Source organism: Etheostoma cragini, chromosome 21 (assembly GCF_013103735.1).
Source record: "Etheostoma cragini isolate CJK2018 chromosome 21, CSU_Ecrag_1.0, whole genome shotgun sequence".
Lineage (NCBI taxonomy): Eukaryota > Metazoa > Chordata > Actinopteri > Perciformes > Percidae > Etheostoma > Etheostoma cragini.
In genome coordinates, this window is record NC_048427.1 from 10196870 (window position 1) to 10214732 (window position 17863).

The 17863-nt window shown below is 38.9% G+C and overlaps 1 protein-coding gene across 1 annotated transcript in view; it reads left to right on the forward strand.

Moving 5' to 3' along the window:
- ngfrb (nerve growth factor receptor b) overlaps positions 1-13820 on the forward strand; it is a 26393-nt gene extending 12573 nt beyond the window's left edge. Inside the window, exons 5-7 of the mRNA XM_034861174.1 lie at positions 9572-9809; positions 10249-10409; positions 11379-13820. Of these exons, the coding sequence (XP_034717065.1) occupies positions 9572-9809; positions 10249-10409; positions 11379-11722 (743 nt within the window). The 3' untranslated portion in view covers positions 11723-13820. The remainder of the gene's footprint in view (positions 1-9571; positions 9810-10248; positions 10410-11378) is intronic.
- Positions 13821-17863: the final 4043 nt, after the last annotated feature.

The following is a 17863-nucleotide window of genomic DNA, read 5'->3' on the forward strand; positions in this document are numbered from 1 at the left end:
AGAGAAAAACAGACAAAAACACAAGGAGGCCAATGAAAAAGGGAAAATGAACCCAACCAAAAACCCCAAACCACAACATAAGGAGCCAGAACTCCAATACTAAAACATGACTAACGCAGTATACTTCATGATGAATGTGAATTTGCTCTGATTCCAGGCACACAGCTCACTGTGTATGGGCTTCATCATCATATGTTATTCCTCACACTAACCCAATCATGTGCTCTTTATTTCTAATGTAATCTTTTTACCGAAGCACAAGCGTTATCAGCACTTACAAATCCGTAGTGCTGCCAGACGTCATTACCCATTAGTGTTGTGAAGGAGGGCGACACAGGCCTAAAGGCTAAATGCAGTCAGAAAGGTGGAGGGAGAGAGCGGAGAAGGCCACTGCCTGTGAAAAGACAAGTCGTAACTTGAGACATTGGAGACATAGTTTAACTGAAGGTGGAGGAACTAGAACATCACATTGACTAATCTGTAGGTTAACATTGGTAAGAAAACTGGATTTACTGCAGTTATTGTTGGATTATATTTAATGTTAGGCCTTTGGTGAATCTTCCCCTTTATGTGGATACAAGCTCAGCTCTTTCCACCCACACTTCCAAAGGGATTAGTGGTTTGTTTTTAATCTTACAGGGAAAATAAAACTCACTCACTTCATCCCTCTGATGGTAAAACATGCTTCTACCAACCACACTATGTTGCGGTAGACCCACGGAGTTGAGGGGTCTGAAGGCAAGATGCTTATCTAAAGAAGTGTGATATGACTTCTACTCTTCTGCAGGCCGCCGAGCAAGGTCAGAGGTTAAAGGTCATGGGAGGCTTGTGTGCGAACAGGGGTCTTTGTGGGAAGATCAAGCATTTGGAGTTTCCTTTGGGGATGTGTACAACACGGCATAATCCCTCAATCCTTTTAGGGGTCACAACAACACTAAGACAAGTGAAGTTGATTAGTGCTCTGTTGAATGCCCCTTAAAGTAACATGTGTTATAATCAACTAAGACAAACCAATACTGTACGGGTAAACCTTGTCTGCCAGAAATTATGTATGCAAATAATTTGCAACTGCAAATATGGTTAAGAAAATGCAGTGTTGTCCAGATGACATGCATGAGGTAGGACGTGTTTATTATCTTTTAACTGATACTACAATCTTTCAATAACCTTAAGCAAAGTACTTTTGTTGACTAAACTTAAGCACATGCAGGACTCACCTCTGGTGTCCTGTATCACAGCCCGGAACTTCAAAACTCTTTGTAATTGTAACACTTCTTTCAACAAAAAAAAAACCTTGCCTATGAACATAATTCAGGCTACTATTATGTTTGTTACCATACCCTTATTGAAAAAACAACAACAAAATAATACTTTATAAATGCAATTCCTAGGAGACAGGGATGAAGAGATGTAATGTTTTTTTTGCTTTGCACAAAACAAGACTGGGTATTAACCCTGTGAAAACAAGCGTAGTTTTTGCTCCTGTCACATTATGGCTTCATTTTATACCTGTCTGCAAGTCTTGTATCTCAAATTAACAACAAGAAATACATGTTTTGTTTGCAGTTTTAACACATTATAATGGCATAAAACATAAAAAAGGAAAAATGTAATGTAATTGAATGTCTTTTTAAAGCTTTAGTATGTAACTTTTTTTATATTAATGAACGTCCGTTACATGAAAGCCATTGCCAAATAAGTTGATTCAAAGTTAATTAAGACTGTCAGTGACACAAATCTCTCAAAAAACCAAAAAATTGGTGATGTCTGGGGACCTTTGCACCCAGAAACTCGAATTAAGATATTGACCACTTTTAATACTTTAAGTACATTTTCCTAATGATATTTACATACTTTTACTTAAAGGAGAATTATGGTCAATTTTTATATTAAATAATAAAAGTAATCTTGATCGCTATAAATATGCAAAATTAGCTAACTGAGCACTGCAGTAGTTATGACCATATCAGTTACTATGTAACTACATGGACTTACCTATTTTTGAGGAGGAAATTAACTAAAATTTCGGGACGCTCAGGAATTATTGTCAGCCGCGGGAAGCGAAGAAGCTGGGACGAAGGCTGCCTGCCCGGCTAAGTGAACTAGCACACAGATTGACACTGCCAAGCCTCCTACTCACCAACACCAGATCAATCACACACAAAATGAATGAGCTAGAAATACACACGGACCTGCTGCTTTATGATTTTCACAAAAGCCTGGCTGAGCTCACATATCAATAGTAGCCACCAGCTAGCTCTAGCAGCTAACCAGGCAAGCAAGCTACACACCGGCAAGATCAAGTGGAAGCTTGTACACGTAGCTGCAGCTGCTCAGTGTTGCCTGCACCGATTCAGGTCAGGGTTTTTTCAAATGAAAGTACTTGAATATTTATAGCGATCAAGATTAACATAAACATTTGCAGGAATTCTCCTTTAAGTAACATTTTCAATGCAGGACTTTTACTTGTAACAGAGCATTTTAACAGTGTGGTATTAGTACTGTTACTTAAGTAAAGGATGTGAATACTTCTTTCACTTCCACCACTAGGCTCTGCTGTGGTTTGGTGCTGTTGTTTGCAGACCCACTGGCGCTGTTGCTATGCATCACAGTAAACAAAGATGTCTACCTTCTTGTTTTTATCTACAACCGAGACAAGACTCTGACGAACAATTTGCTTTTTTCAGCTTCTTTCCAGGGAAAAGGGTTTTTCTTTGCCGATCCCTTAAACAAACCATGCTTTTTAAAACCTGCTGGAGGGATTTGGGGTTTTAATATGGCTAATAGAATTGGATACAGGGTAATGACTGTCAAGCCCAGAGAGAGATTATTTGCAAATGCCCTATCAATAGGAATGGCCAGCCAATGCTGACACACTGTGACAAAGCCCTTTTACCATGGTTAAAGAAAGCTGAATGAGAAATGATTGAGTTTGACAGAGTGGTTGCTGCCTGTTCTTATCAGTCTAAGGTTTTGGCTGCAAGCCTCAAGGCTAGTGGGAGACAGAGGCTTTCACTCTTCGAACCTAGTTCCTCTTTGAGATTGTAGGCTACCCAGGATTGACTGTGCATATGTTGGATGACCTATCACCCAGAGCCTGAGTTTCTGGTTCTGTGACTGCAGGGGCAACAGGTTGAGGTTTGCAGCACACATGCAATTATATTTTTCATGCACATACATGCACAGAAAGGAAGTTTAAAGGATCACTCAAATGTGAGTCACAAAACATCCAAAGATCCATATGGATGCAGACGTGCACCGATACTCCCGCTTCTACACACAGATTGAAATCAATAAGAGACAACATATGGAAGGATGAAGGTCAAGAGGGTGCGGTTAAGAGGAAGCAAAAGGGGGGAGGGGAGGGTGATTGGTCCAAGTGCATTTGGTTATTGAATTGATAGGTTACTAGGAGGAGGGAGCTGTTTCCTTCCTGAGTTTGGTTGACCTTAACGATCAAAGGTTGCCCTCCAGAAATCAGAAAGCGTGATCTGCTTCACAGCACTCAGGGCCAGACCATGTTCAACTAAATCAAGACAGAGAGACAGGAAGGGAGAACGTGGAGGGACAAAATGAGAGAAAGGGTTTTAGATTTAATTAAGCTAATGTTAGCTCTATAAATTGGTTGAAAATGCCCATCGTTGGCAGATTTTTTATATGTTTTTAAGCCAACTCATTTTAAAACGAGAATCTTGTAAATTGGGTCTTAAATATGAACTTGATTGTTACATATTATACGATATCCTGCTAAATGACTGCATGTCCCAGCCAAAAATTCAGTATCCACACTAATAAAATACAGTATGTTAGTTCCAGTGTAGAGTTACTTAGTCTAATATAAATATGATATAGTAAAACGTAATGTTGTTATTTTGTTCCATCCTAACCCTGTTTTGCTGTTTAACATATTGGACAAGTAGAAAGAGGCTAGATTTAGGCTATATTGTTTGCAACATTATGTTTCAGGTTTCACATTACAAGAGAAAAGGCTTTTAGGATGAGGATGAAAATAACTGATTGCTAGAGTGTAAATTCCCTTAATCTAATAAAGAGCAGGAGAGAGTCCCTAACGTTAGCCCAAACTTTCATATTGTAGCGCACTGGACATGCTTGAAATATGTCATTATGTTTTATGTAACTGTAAGTCCACATTATGAAATGCTCCTTGTCTACTGCCGGCTCATTACTGTAGGTTGCAAGCTGGGTATTCTAGAGATGCTAATGAGCAGCTTATGTTTGAACAGACATACACACAGTTTAATGCGTTTCCTAATCTGTTATTCCTGCAATTTTAGTTTTGCAAAGGCTGAACAACAAAGGCAACACCCTCCAAACTATCTAAATAGTGAGTGTTGCTTTTTTCTTGAGCCCCATGCACACCACTTCAACATGTGGCTATTTCCATTACAGTTGTTGGACTATGATTGGACAATCACTGTGCATGGGAGGGGCTTAGTTAATGGTCAATTCCGGCAAGCATCTGACAGACAAATAAAGAGAGAAAGACAAATTGGAAATGTGATAAAGAGGAAAATGCCAGCGACATTTCTGATTTCCTTCGTCCAAAGCATTACCACATTAATAGCTGTGAAAAGTCGACCAAGCCCAGTCTGACTAAACAATTCAAAGTCTTTGTGTTGCACAGTCACTCATTGTATGGCTATAGCTTGGTCTCCACACATCTACTGACTTATATCTCCATTGACTTGGGCTCCATGACCACAGCTGACCTTCTCTCTTTAACCCTTTTGCTCCCTGCTTCACACAGTACAAGCATTGTAACGATGGAATAGGTTTTAAAGTTGACTGTGTCTTTTTCCGCGCCGTCATACAAGAATCGACCCCTTGTGGCGATGACTCAGTCTCCTATAGTCGCCTGCTAGCCCCCAGGAATTTGCCCCTCGACATTCCAGGGGAACATTTTGGAAGTGATTTGGAATGAGGGCGCTGTTCAGGTCCAAGGGTGACGACAACACTTGCGCTTTCGCTCGTGCCGTTCATTCTTCGCCGAAAGGTTGTGTTTGGGGAGTCAAGGTTTTGTCCTCAAGAAGATTTACAGGATGTAATGGGGGGGATTGTGTCTCTGCCAAGACTTTCTCTCAGTGATAATCATCTTTCTATCTGCCATAGCGGACTAGAGCTGAATTACGGCAATGTGGTGTAAAGAAGGCATTTTATGGAATTTTTGTGTTGTTGGCTCATTTGATCCATTAATTCTGTCATAGTGAAAGCTGGTTTTGTAGTTCTCTACAATTTATGCGTTTCAAAATTCTTTGTTAAAATTCCAGAGATTAGGATTGTGTCATTCCACAAATGTGTAAAATAGCTGGCATACAGTTAAGTGCAAACACATGATATACTGTAGAGATGCCCTTTTCTATATTCTGTAATTATTCATGATAATATTATGAATAATTGGGAAAAATTAGGTATTTAGGTGTAATATTTACTCTATATTATTTTTGGGTTTGTATTTTTATTTGCACTAATAAGTCTTAAAATAAAGAAACAAGAAGCAAAAGTAGGCTACAGCGGTTTGCTGCAGTAGCACATTTCAAAATAAAGAATTTTGATACCACCTTCTAATATAGAAGAGTGTATAAGTTGTAACTAATGGATTTATTAATGGTTAAATCATTTAGTAATACTAAATCGTTAATAGCCTATAACAACTTTGAGATTGCCAGATAGACTGATGGACTTTATAACTACTTCAATTCTGAAAAAGGGCTGTAGAGGATCTTGACCAAAATCCTGTTCTTAATGACCTATCAAGGATTTATGAAAGATTACCAATCATTCATAATAGTCATAATAGAGCAGTCAACTGGATTGTTGAGCTGCAGAAAAGAAAGAGAAGAAGAAGAAAGCTTAAATGAGCAGAGAGAACAGATGTGGAGAATGTGCCCTGGTCGATAAAAGTGATGGAGTTACTCATCTGCACTCTCGGGTTTCTTTGGTTGACCTCTACGAGTGCTGATCACCTTCTGCCGCAGAACACACACACACACACACACACACACACACACACACACACAGGTGCGTTCAAATAGGTGCATGTGGGCAGATAAATGAGATGGGTCGTGTAAGATGGAAAAAGGAGAAAGTGCGAGAAAGAGGGAAGAGATGCGGATCTAAGAAAAACACAAATATTGAAAGTAGAGAAAAAAAAGGGCAACAGCGTTCTTCTAAAATATTCTTCATTTATCCCAACATGAATATTTTACAAATGTCCATCATTGGTGAAGGTGTTTCAGGTTTGGCTGGGCAGGTCTGCGGCTGTGCTGAGGTTACACGGCATATAATAATAATAAAAAACTTTCTGGTTTTGGAAGCCCTTCCTTTTCCTTTCCGTTTAACTCCAAAGCAAGTTTTAAAGTATATGTTGTTAAAACAGCAGCAACACCTGTTTGCCCGAGGTTGGAATGACAAGTTCAACACAGGCGTGGCTACTTAAGAGCACCCCAAACATACAAAAACACAAACACTCACTTTGAACACAAATTACACACACTCCCCCCTGTATACATACACACTTGGATGAGAACACCAAGTTCTTTTTATATAATTACTCAGGTAATGCTCGTAAGTACATGTGTGCCCAGATTTCCAGTCGCACATTAATCATTAACAGACAAAGCCAGTAGGAAAATTCCAGTAATTTCATTAACAACCAAATAATGCTTAGCAATAAATACAATAAACGGTTTGTGGAAAGGAGTTACAGTTGACTGAACATGTCATTGTTCATCTTCCAGGTTTTATGATCTTAATGACAAGCTACGGAAACATATGATACATCAAAACACAGATCATCCAAGTTTGCACTCTTATCAAATGGAAACACCATATATGAAAGCACTGTGAGATCTAAGTGTAGATTTAATTATGATGTCTGTATACTCTTCATGCATATTCTCTCCTGACAATGCAAACAGTAGTTTTATGTGATGAGCTGCATACTGTATCTCCTTTTTTCTTAAAATTCATATCTATTTGTGCACTAATTTCTTAATATTTTTAATGCAGACATTTATTTTCGATTTTTTAACAATCAGTTCATTTTTGATGCGTTGATGGAGGTGATTTTCTACAAGAAGCTTGTGACTTAAGGGTACAGTATCAGAGAGTTGTTGCTGAGCTGATCGTTAAAATGTCTAAACAATGCTAACTGTCTGACTGAAAGTAGCAGTCCAGTAACCGTTGGGCTCTCTGCATAGTGGAAATAGAGGCCATCCAATGTAAGAGGCTGACTGAGTGGTTCAGCAAAGGCACTTAGAGCCCTGTTTTAACTGTTAATCATATAGAGAGGGAGAGCAAAGTAATGAGTCTAGGGTATATGGATGGATGACATAAATGGTTAATGAACAAATATACAGTATATATATATATATATATATATATATATATATATATATATATATATATATATATATATATATATATATATATATATATATATATTATAAATGTATATATTATGTAAAAGATATAACCAGAAAGGTTAGTCAACAATGATGTTGTGTATGATAGGATAGGAGCAAGCAAAAATATGGCCAGTGGTAAAATGGATAGAAAGATAATGAAGCAGTACAAAGAGGGGACATTTGTGCTGGAGAAGAACATTTCTGTCAATGAATAGTGTCTGGTTTCAAGTGTGTGTGTGTCTGTGTTTGTGGGGGATATTGAACAGGATGGGAAGAATGTTGGGGTCCGAAAACCAGTCAGTATCTGGTGTTAGGGTTCATCCGTGAAGATAACACCTCTCTAAAGTGCCAGACGCCATCGAATGTGAGCATTTGCCCACTCAAGTCGGTTACAACGACGAACTGCAGTCAGGGAGAGAGAGAGAAGGGGGAGATGAACCCCAACCATAACACCAGATACTGACACCAGATTCAGACCCCATCCAATACAGCAAAACTGCACATTCTTTATTGTGGCCAGCCTAAGGCACACCTGTGCAATTATCATTCTGTCTAATCAGCATCTTACTATGCCACACCTGTGAGGTGGATGGATTTTCTCGGCAAAGACAAAGTGCTCACTAACATAGATTTAGACAGATTTGTGAACAATATTTTAGAGAAATAAGCCTTTTGTGTACGTAGAAAAAGTCTTAGATGTTTGAGTTCAGTCCATGAAAAATGGGGGCAAAAACAAAAGTGTTGCGTTTATAATTTTCTTAAGCATGACTTATGGTTCTGTGGAGGGTCCATGCAGAGCTTTTGCCATAGCCTACGTAAGCGGCCTGATGTTTACTTGCGTTGGTGTGTGCGTCAAGCCGGCATTTGTGTGTGTGTGGAGTGTGTAGTAGAGAGAGGGAGAAATGAGTACGTGACTCTAGAGTCATAGCGAGAGAAACAAACTGTCTCCCCTGTGCTTTCTGGCCACGGTGGGAAATTTGTAGCAGGAAAGTTAACCCTCTCCTTGATTTCATGTTGTTTATGGAGAAGTAGAATCAGGAAATGAGAAGGGGAAATGGGGAAAAGGGGAAAGATGCATGTCAGGCTACGGCGTAGGGTTGTGTCTCCACGTACCTATGTAAGTATCCCTTTGGGGTGGCTTTTACGCAGAAGCATAAAATCACGCTTTAGGCACTTTATTCACAAAAATGATGCGGCAGAACCAGAGATATCATGTTTTCTAATCCACATTCTTCTTCCTTGTCTTCTTCCCTGACGCCTACATAACCCACGATGTAACTCAACCACCTTAAGTGCATTTGGACAACTTCTTTCCTGTTTTTCCTAAAATGACACCAACATCATCATATGACTTATTTTTAGTGAAATAAATCAATGGCTTAACAGGTTGAGGATTAAGAATGATGGACATCCAACATAAGTTATTAATAGGATGTTCAGTATATTGGTGTTGCCATAAACTACTTATCACATCATTCCTTCAGCTAAAAGCCCTACAGCTTCTCCGTGCATTTATCTAAATAAGCTCTCATTAGGTTTTTAGAGGCCTTGGAAGCCTCCAGGTTTATTTCATGTTGATGATGTGGAAAGAATTGACAGGAGAGGATTAGGATTTCCACATCCGCGGTGAGGAGCAAACATCACTGCTTAGCGGTTGGAGTAAAGTGGGCAGGACTGGATGGACATGCTTGCTCTTACCCATGTTAATGGCGACCTGGGGAGGAGGGGAAATGACCAATTGATGTGAGATGTAATGTGTGGGGGGTTGTGCTTGTTGTGTGTGTTTGCAGCATGTGAGGCATTTATGGTTACACTGGTAATAGTGGTCCATATCTTTTCAAAACAAACGATAGGAGCTTAAAGATTGAGGATTTTTCTTACTGTCATATTTGTATCCACAATTAAATCTGGGATACAATTTTCCAACTATATCTTCAAGCTGGAAATATCCCAAATCTGCAGGGTATCAAAGCGTCTACCACAACATGTTCCTCCATCTGCTGCTACTGATGGTGGGGCAAACTATGGCCTAGAGGAATTTATCTTTGAGCTATCTTCTTTTATTTAAATAGCGATAAAGTGTCTTTCAGTTTATGTTTTGGTTTTACAGCCCTCAACTTCACAGGTTTGGTTTATTCTCACAGCTCCTACAATTTACGAAGATGCAGCGTCTCCCACGCCCTTTTCGAGTAACTCCACACCCACCTATGAGGACTTTCCACCAGACAGCCTCCCACCAGAGGGCCCTACAGACACCACCACCACCACTAATGGTGATTCCAAAGAGCCGATCTACCATCTGAACGACAAACTCATCCCCATCTACTGCTCCATCCTGGCAGCTGTTGTAGTGGGTATTGTGGCCTTCATTATCTTCAAGAGGTAAGGACAGAAAAAAATGATTTAACAAACAAAAGTTAAAGCACACAGTAAAAAAATGACCACTGCTAGATTACAATGTTGTAGTTCGAAGTTGCACCTTTTTCCCAGACAAACAAGCAAGACGGATCTCAGATTGTTTTACTTGATGGGTTTTATTTTAAGGTGTATCCTAATGTTACAGCTCGATATTGGCCGTAGAGAATGAGATGTCTGCCTTCTCTTGAATATAATAATACTAGATGGCGCTCGACTTGTGGTGATCAAAGTGTTTCTTTCCAGAAATCATGACCCAGTTACTCAAAATAATCCACAGACCTGGTTGTAAGCAGTTTCATGAAGGAACTATTTTATTTTTTCAAATTTCCTAATAAAACAATTAGTTTCTTCAACATTGTTGATTTCCTGCTTTGTTCCTTTTCTCTGACTTATTGTCACTCAGGTGGAACAGCTGTAAGCAGGACAAGCAAGGAGCTAACAACTGCACAGCCAACCAGAACCAGACGCCATCACCTGAGGGAGAGAAGCTGCACAGTGACAGTGGCATTTCTGTGGACAGCCAAAGTCTGCAGGAGCAGCAGGGCCAGACTCAGGCCCAGACAGGTAGCACACTAATGCCTGTACCTAAACAGAGGCCACTCCTTTAATAACAACAAAAGCAATAGCCCTCATTTATCAAACTATCACACTTAAATTGGGTGCAAGCACGTTTCAGAACAAGAGTCAGTGTTTATCTGGTGCTGGATCCTCTGGTAATGAGATCTTCTCATCCACAAATACATCTGATGGGTTACTTACTGTAAATGTACACACAAAGACTGCACCCTAAACTGTGCCAGTTGAAAGTGAACAATTTTCACTCAGTAATGAAACGTCTCATAGCTTCATCTGAAATACGACCTTTCAAATGTACTGTAGAAAATCAGCAGACACGGATTACAACCCTGACTGAGCTACAGTACACTGTCTTTTTTGACAGTATGTGATCCTGGCATTTTCCAGTCCTGCCCTAACAAACCAGTTTGAGAGAATTCAGGACTTTTAAAACCACATGCTTGCTCAGATTATGAAAGAAAACAAAGTGGCGCAAGCAGGAGAATTTAGAAAAGCTATCTCTAGGTACGAGCAGTACCTTTTAGTGCTAATTGGTGGAATGTGCAATGCATTTTTTATGCTAAACAATCATTGCTGTTGACAGTTAGACACATATTTTCCTGTCATGATGTTTTGAAAGAAGAACTGGTTGGCCAGAAAGGCTATTGCTGCTAATGCCATGCAGCTACCCAGTGCTTTCTTTTTACACTGTTGCAGGAAATGTACACTCCATTACTTCCTTTTTAGGTAGAATCCTTAATGTGTTTTATGTGCGTTACATTACTCAGTCATAGATGTCTCAGAATGTTCATTTTCGTGAACCAGTCATTCATAAAAAAAATTGTTATGTTTAAAGATCTGAGATTCTGTGAGAAGATGTGATCATATTTAGATTTAGGACTTTTTTTAACATCACTCACCATGCTAAATAATATAAATTCAGATGATAAATTGTCAACTTGTTTTCCCTCTCTGCAGTTGTCACCATGGATGAAGAGCCTTGTTTGCTCCTTCCGCTCCACACCAGAGAGAAAGTGGAGAAGCTGCTGTTCAGGGGCGGTGAAGGAGATGACTGCAACCACATGGAGGACAGTGACTGGTGCAATCTGGCGGGCCTCCTGGGTTACGAGGAGGAGCGCATCGCCACCTTCCAACAGGAAGAGCATCCTGTTCGCGCGCTCCTGTCTGACTGGGCGAGAAAGGACTGTGCCAGCATTGACACACTGTGCACAGCGCTGCGCAAAATTAACCGCGATGACATCGCCCAGAGTCTGGTGCTGAGCCCGAATGTTGCGAAGCCTACCGCCACTTCTGTAGTGTGATTTGAACTTAAAAGTAAGCAAACCTTAACCTTAATATCCTTCCATGGGCTCCCTCACGCCACGTAATCCTAGCAGTCAAATATCATGAGTCCTGAAGAATCATGTTTAATCAAGGATTAAAATGCCAGAAATACAAAAACTGCATGAATATCAACATACTTAATAAAGCCAAAACACTTCACTTAATCATCTGAATGTGCTTATAATAAATACATTCTCACGTTTTAAAATCCACACACTTTAAAACCTATGCAGAAGAAAAATTTCTATAATTATTAAATTTTTGGGCCTGGCTATCCATTTGCCTTCCTACACTATAACCGTCCTCTGACTGTATTACCATAAAGCAGAAATGGGCTTTGAACTGAATTTATTGTGGATACCTGGCTCTGTCATTCCTACAACTTTACCCCATGCATCTTTATTCCTAAACATTCATAGTTAGTTTGTCCCTAGCTTATAGCATTCGTAAGCCAGTGTTGTACCTTGTTACTTCACAAATATGCTACCAAAGAAGAGTAAATGTCTCAAGACCATACCTGATGAGCGACATTATTTACATGCCATGCTAGACATTTTGCATTTAAGTTGTCAAATGGCATGAATCTGTTACTGCTGTCCGATTGGTTCTGCATACCACGGGGTATCTGGATCTTTGCTAATATGACAACATGAGGAAGGATCCTTCCCAAATGAACTTGATCTCTTTCAGCAAAAAAACAAAAGTCTGGCAATGTGCTCTTATTTTAAATGTGTAAGACATTGAGCTGCAGCACACATGAGATTGATCTCAACTAACTGGTTCCTGCGGACCCTTCATTATTCCGACAACTGCTAGTAGAACTATTGGCTGGACTTTGCCAACTAGGTGGTCTGTGGGGCAGGTCATTGACCGAGGCAACATGAGACACTATTCTATGTGCTCAGGTCTATCTGCATAACACAGGAGCTCACACACAGACTCCATCATAGTGACCTAGAAAAGGGACGTGGAATTCAAAAGTATCAACTATGTACACAATACATACATAGGCACACACCATACTCATACTGTTCAATGCATACATACACACATAGACCAACAGTATGTCACACACACACAAACACACACAAACAAAGAACACAGAATATTCCAGATCCCGCCATATACTAAATGAAACACTTTCATGAGTTGGCGATGTATTGTTTGAGCTCATTATTAGTAGCCAATATATTGTAATAGTATGTCTAAAATCCATATAATTTACAATGTGTGCTATAGATGGTGAAATGCTACCTTAACAGTAAACAGCATGCAGAAACTAGCAACTCAAATTCCTAAAAAAACAAACAAATAAATATATACAGAATAATCAGAATGCCAAACAAAAGTCCAGGGTTTTCTATCCTTTTTTCTTAATTTCTCAGGGTATCTTGAATGACTGTCTTACTACATTAATACAACACTTATTATTGCACCCTTTATTGACACTGTGTTTATCCAAAGCAGTGATTCTTGCGACTGACAATCCTTCAGACAGGTGAATAAGAAAAGGGAAGAGAAGAAAGGGTGTCTTGTTTCCTCATTGTTTGTAACAATGACCTATGGATAAAAGGCAAGTCAGCTGAGACAGAAGTCAAAGGATGTGGGATGATCAGACCAAGGGAAAGCGAAAAAGTTTTGGATTACTTAAATGTATAGATGAAACCCAGGATCCAGCACTCAGCTTGCTTAAGTACAAACATTCCTTCCTCTTCTCATGGCGGTACTGTATATGCTTTTTACATAGAGGTGTGTTGCACCCTTTTGGTTCGAATTTGTCAAAGCATTCTCCAAAAAAAATGTAATTATGATGAAATTATTATGCTGCCGACTGAGGATTGCAACTATTTGTGTTTTCTTTGTGGGGGGGAAATATTTGAAGGAGCAAATAGTTTACTGTTCTAAACGTACCTATATCCCCAATGTCATTTGTAGCTTTCAGTTACAGACTGCACATTGGTACTAACCACTAGCATACTGAGTTAATGTTGTAGTGTTACTTTAAATGAAGGTATTCTCACTCTACTCTCTAAGGGTTGTTGTATTTTAACTACCAAATAACAACTGTAAATGGTATTATGTTTCTCTTATTGTCCTAGATTTTAGTACTTAAATGTCTAATTATGTCTGTTTGCATCACAAGTGCCTGGGAACTAGTTCAGGTGTCCGCTGATGTTGTACATTTGTTCTTGTTTTTTTTTGCTGTTTTTGTAAGTATATTTCCTTTACATGTTCTTTTTTTAACTTGTAAATAATGTTGCCTTTTTCTAGTTTTTATTTTAGTTCTACTGTAATATGTGAATGGGACGTTATTACACTATTAATGCTGTCCAAGTTTAAAAGGCTAAGAAGGGCAAAAGTGAGGTGGGTGCCTTTGGGAGTTACAATTAACAAATTATTCACTATCAGTTGTATCAATGCAGTCTGTCATTAAGATTAAACACAAATGTAATATACTTTAGGGGTAGTTAGAATTGGAAAGGCTCAAATTGTCCATTAGGAAAAACACCTGTGCCACCAAACTCAACTATACAACGATGTAATACACTGGAATGTGAGTTCCCTCTGCAGTAAGTCAATCATTTTGCAGTATGACATTTGTACGCTCAATAACTTTCTTGTAGAGAGTTAGATGAAAAGAGCATATGTGTACATTCAATATAAGGCTACAGCAAGGAGCCGGTTAGCTTAGCATACAGACTGGAAACATGAGAAACAGTTAGCCTAGCTTTGTCCAAAAGTAACAAAATACACAGTAAACAGTACATTTAAAGATAGCTAATTAGCATGTTCTATCTCGTTAGTTTAATCTGTAAGTGTAAGAACAACACATTGTGATATTATAGTGGGTTAACACCTGGTCTAGTCCAATAGTATAAATGGTCCAGTGCTGGTTGGCAGATTATGTTACTTTTGGACAGAGCCGGGCTAGCTATTCATTTCCACTCATTATGTTAATGAAAAGTTATACAAAACATAAATGACTCTGGTAAAATAGCAATTAACAGGATTAAAGAAACATGACAGTTGTTTTCAATACTAGCTATTACCACAGAATGACATTCCCTGACAGCCCTTTTTTTTGTACTATAACTTAGTCAACACTATCTTTAGAGTGGTGACTGTGACTGAAGATGGAGGCTTTTTCCTCAGACAGTATTAAGTTTGATAGCTTTGAGAGACTGAACTGAGTAACAGTGAGCAGACATGCATGTACAGTAAACCCAACTGAAGGTGAAAATGTAATATTGCACTTGAGCGAAACAAAGTAGCCATGCAGATGGGGGTTTGAGGGTGGTGGGAGTGGGGGTTGCGGGTCTACAAGACTCTTTGGAGGATAAACTTGTTTAAAAAAGCGCTGGTAATGTGGCTCATGGTCCACCAGTACGGACTTGTAGAAATCTGAATGTTCCTTGTATAGCCTACCAATACATATACTGTACTATACTTAATGTGAATTTGCCAACCAAATTCCTACATCAGAAAAAACAATAATAAAGCTCTTAAATCCACTTACCCTGTATTGATCCAGCAATGCACACACAAACATAAGAGTGCATTTACCTGCAGTAACATATGAGGTCATTACACACACACACACACACACACACACACACACACACACACACACACACACACACACAGGCTAGCTAGCTAGCAAAGCAAAAGTACAAAACACGTTAGTTTGTGAGTCAGTGAAGTGGTCTTTGTGTTTACAGAGATATATTTATGCCCAAAGTGTTCTAAAGTACATAGATACATTACAAAATACTCTGATAAATACATATGCAGTAGTATATAAATCAACCAAGAATTTGTAAAATAAGTTACAAAAGTAAAAAACTCAACTGATTACTCTGAAATGTTATTCACATTCTTCATTCTGTAGCTCACGTTAGTTAGAGCAACAGCACCAAACTAGAGGCTGCTGCTGTAAATAAACTACTAACCTCACTTTTTTATTAAGCTTAACAAGGCTACATTACCAACCTAGCAAGCTAACTAGCTAAACTGGGTTGTGAGCTTGAATTATTACTCCAAATGAAAGGGAAAAGCGGGTAAGCAATAATTAACTAGCTGCTGCTGCTAACACTGGCTCTTTACTGTACATTGACACGGGGTAATAATACTCCATACTAACATGAAAACATTGCTAGCTGTCTAGCAAGGTACCATAGCTTGCACACTGTAGCCTTGTTAAGGTAAATAAAAGTAGGACGTTATGAAATAAAAAGCGGGTGTTAGGAAAAATGCTATTAGGAAATATAAGCATAACATGCAATAAAAAAGCAACATCTCACATTAATATGTTGAGTTTAACTTCTTAAAGGATTTACAATTTATTGGTTCATATACCGTATGTGTTCCACAATTTATTAATCTGATACATTTATTTTATAATTACTTATTCATTTATATTGTTGGCTCCATAGTTATGCCCTGGATTCTTTTGTATTTTGCCCTTAGGATGGAGGTCTGTGCATTTTCCTCAAAAGCCACCAAAGTCCTTAAGACATGTAATCCAAGCCAAATGAGACAGACTGGAAGCTCAACAGTTCCAGCCCAAAGAGGGAAGAAAGATGATGGGGAACTGAAAAGGGGGCTTAATAGGATGGACTAGTTCCTCTTTAGCTTTATCAAACTGACTGCATGAATTATGGCATTGCGTGTGGTCAATGTGGCAATGGCAACACTATACTATAATAATAGAAACCAACAGCCTGTCAACGCAATAAGACTTACTCTGTTGAGTGATACGGCAAGGTAATGGTGCGTGAAATGACACGTGCTGGCACATTGGTTCCCACTGGCTTTATATTTCTGTCACTTTGGGCTTAAGTCAGTAGTACCATTACCAGTGTGGGAACATTGTGACGAATTAGTATACTTTATGGACAATTCTTTTGGTTGGAATTAAGATAGTGTAGGTGCTGGAAAGAAAATAGGAAAATACTTTATTGATCCTTAGAGTGGAAATTGACATGTTACAGCTGGACAAGAATAGGTAGGAAACTGGTAAAGAACAGTTTAAAATAATAAATACAACAAAATAGTAACAAGAAATTGACTTTGAAAAGTTGTATACCTTACAATAGCCAGGTGACTGATTTGTGCATTGTGCAGATCTCTATATTTGCAAATGTGTGTGTGAAGGTTAAAAAGTGAGACAGACAGAAAGACATACGTCAGCAACAATCTTTACCCTGCAATCTTGCTCACTCCACCCCGACCTGTTTCTGCTTATTCAGATCAGAAATATCAACAGGTTCTGACCCAGTCCCAGTAGCCAGGATCAGTTTCTAAGTGAACCAGGATTTAAATGGAAAACACATTCCCCAGCTAACTGCTGTTAACCTCCAGTGAGTCGTTAGGGAGGAATGTTCGATGTGTGAAGGGAACCATGTGTGCACATGTGGTGGTGAAAGAGGATAAGCCACGTTGAGTTTGAGTGACCAGTTTAGTGTTGGCTTTATGTTGAACAGAGTGAAGAAAAGCTGTCTTCACTGAGACTATAGAGGCACACTGCTTATAATCAGTTGGTTTGTATTATTAATCTTTACATCCTCTTGAACACTTTGACATGCTGATTTACATTCTGTATTGATGAAAACCTACTAAATGTTCTCTTAAGTGATTACCTCCAATGTGATTCATATTGAAACGATGGATCTGAGGGCTACCTTGGTTTTGCAACAAGATAGATAACGCCAAAAACATTCAGCCACCATACAGGAATATAGCTTAAATGTTGCTCTTTATTCTGTGTAGACTATGAAAAGAATAAATGAGAAAAACAAGTTTGTATTCACTCTACAAATCATTGATAAAATGAGAATGTGGAAAAAGGACTTCCTCAGGACTGTCTAGAAATGTGTGTTGGTGAAACCTTTGCCTTGAAACACTGGTTTCCACAGGTCTCACACAAGTGACACATCATACGTTCAGAAGATGCATATCCATCCTACCATCATCAATAGGAATAAACTATTTAGAACCTTGTTTAAAGCAACGAAATTTAATTTTTGGGCAATAGAAATATTTGCTTTCTTGCTAAGAGTTAGATTAGAAGATGAACAGCACTCTCCTGGCTGTAAAGTAAATATGAAACGACAGCCAGC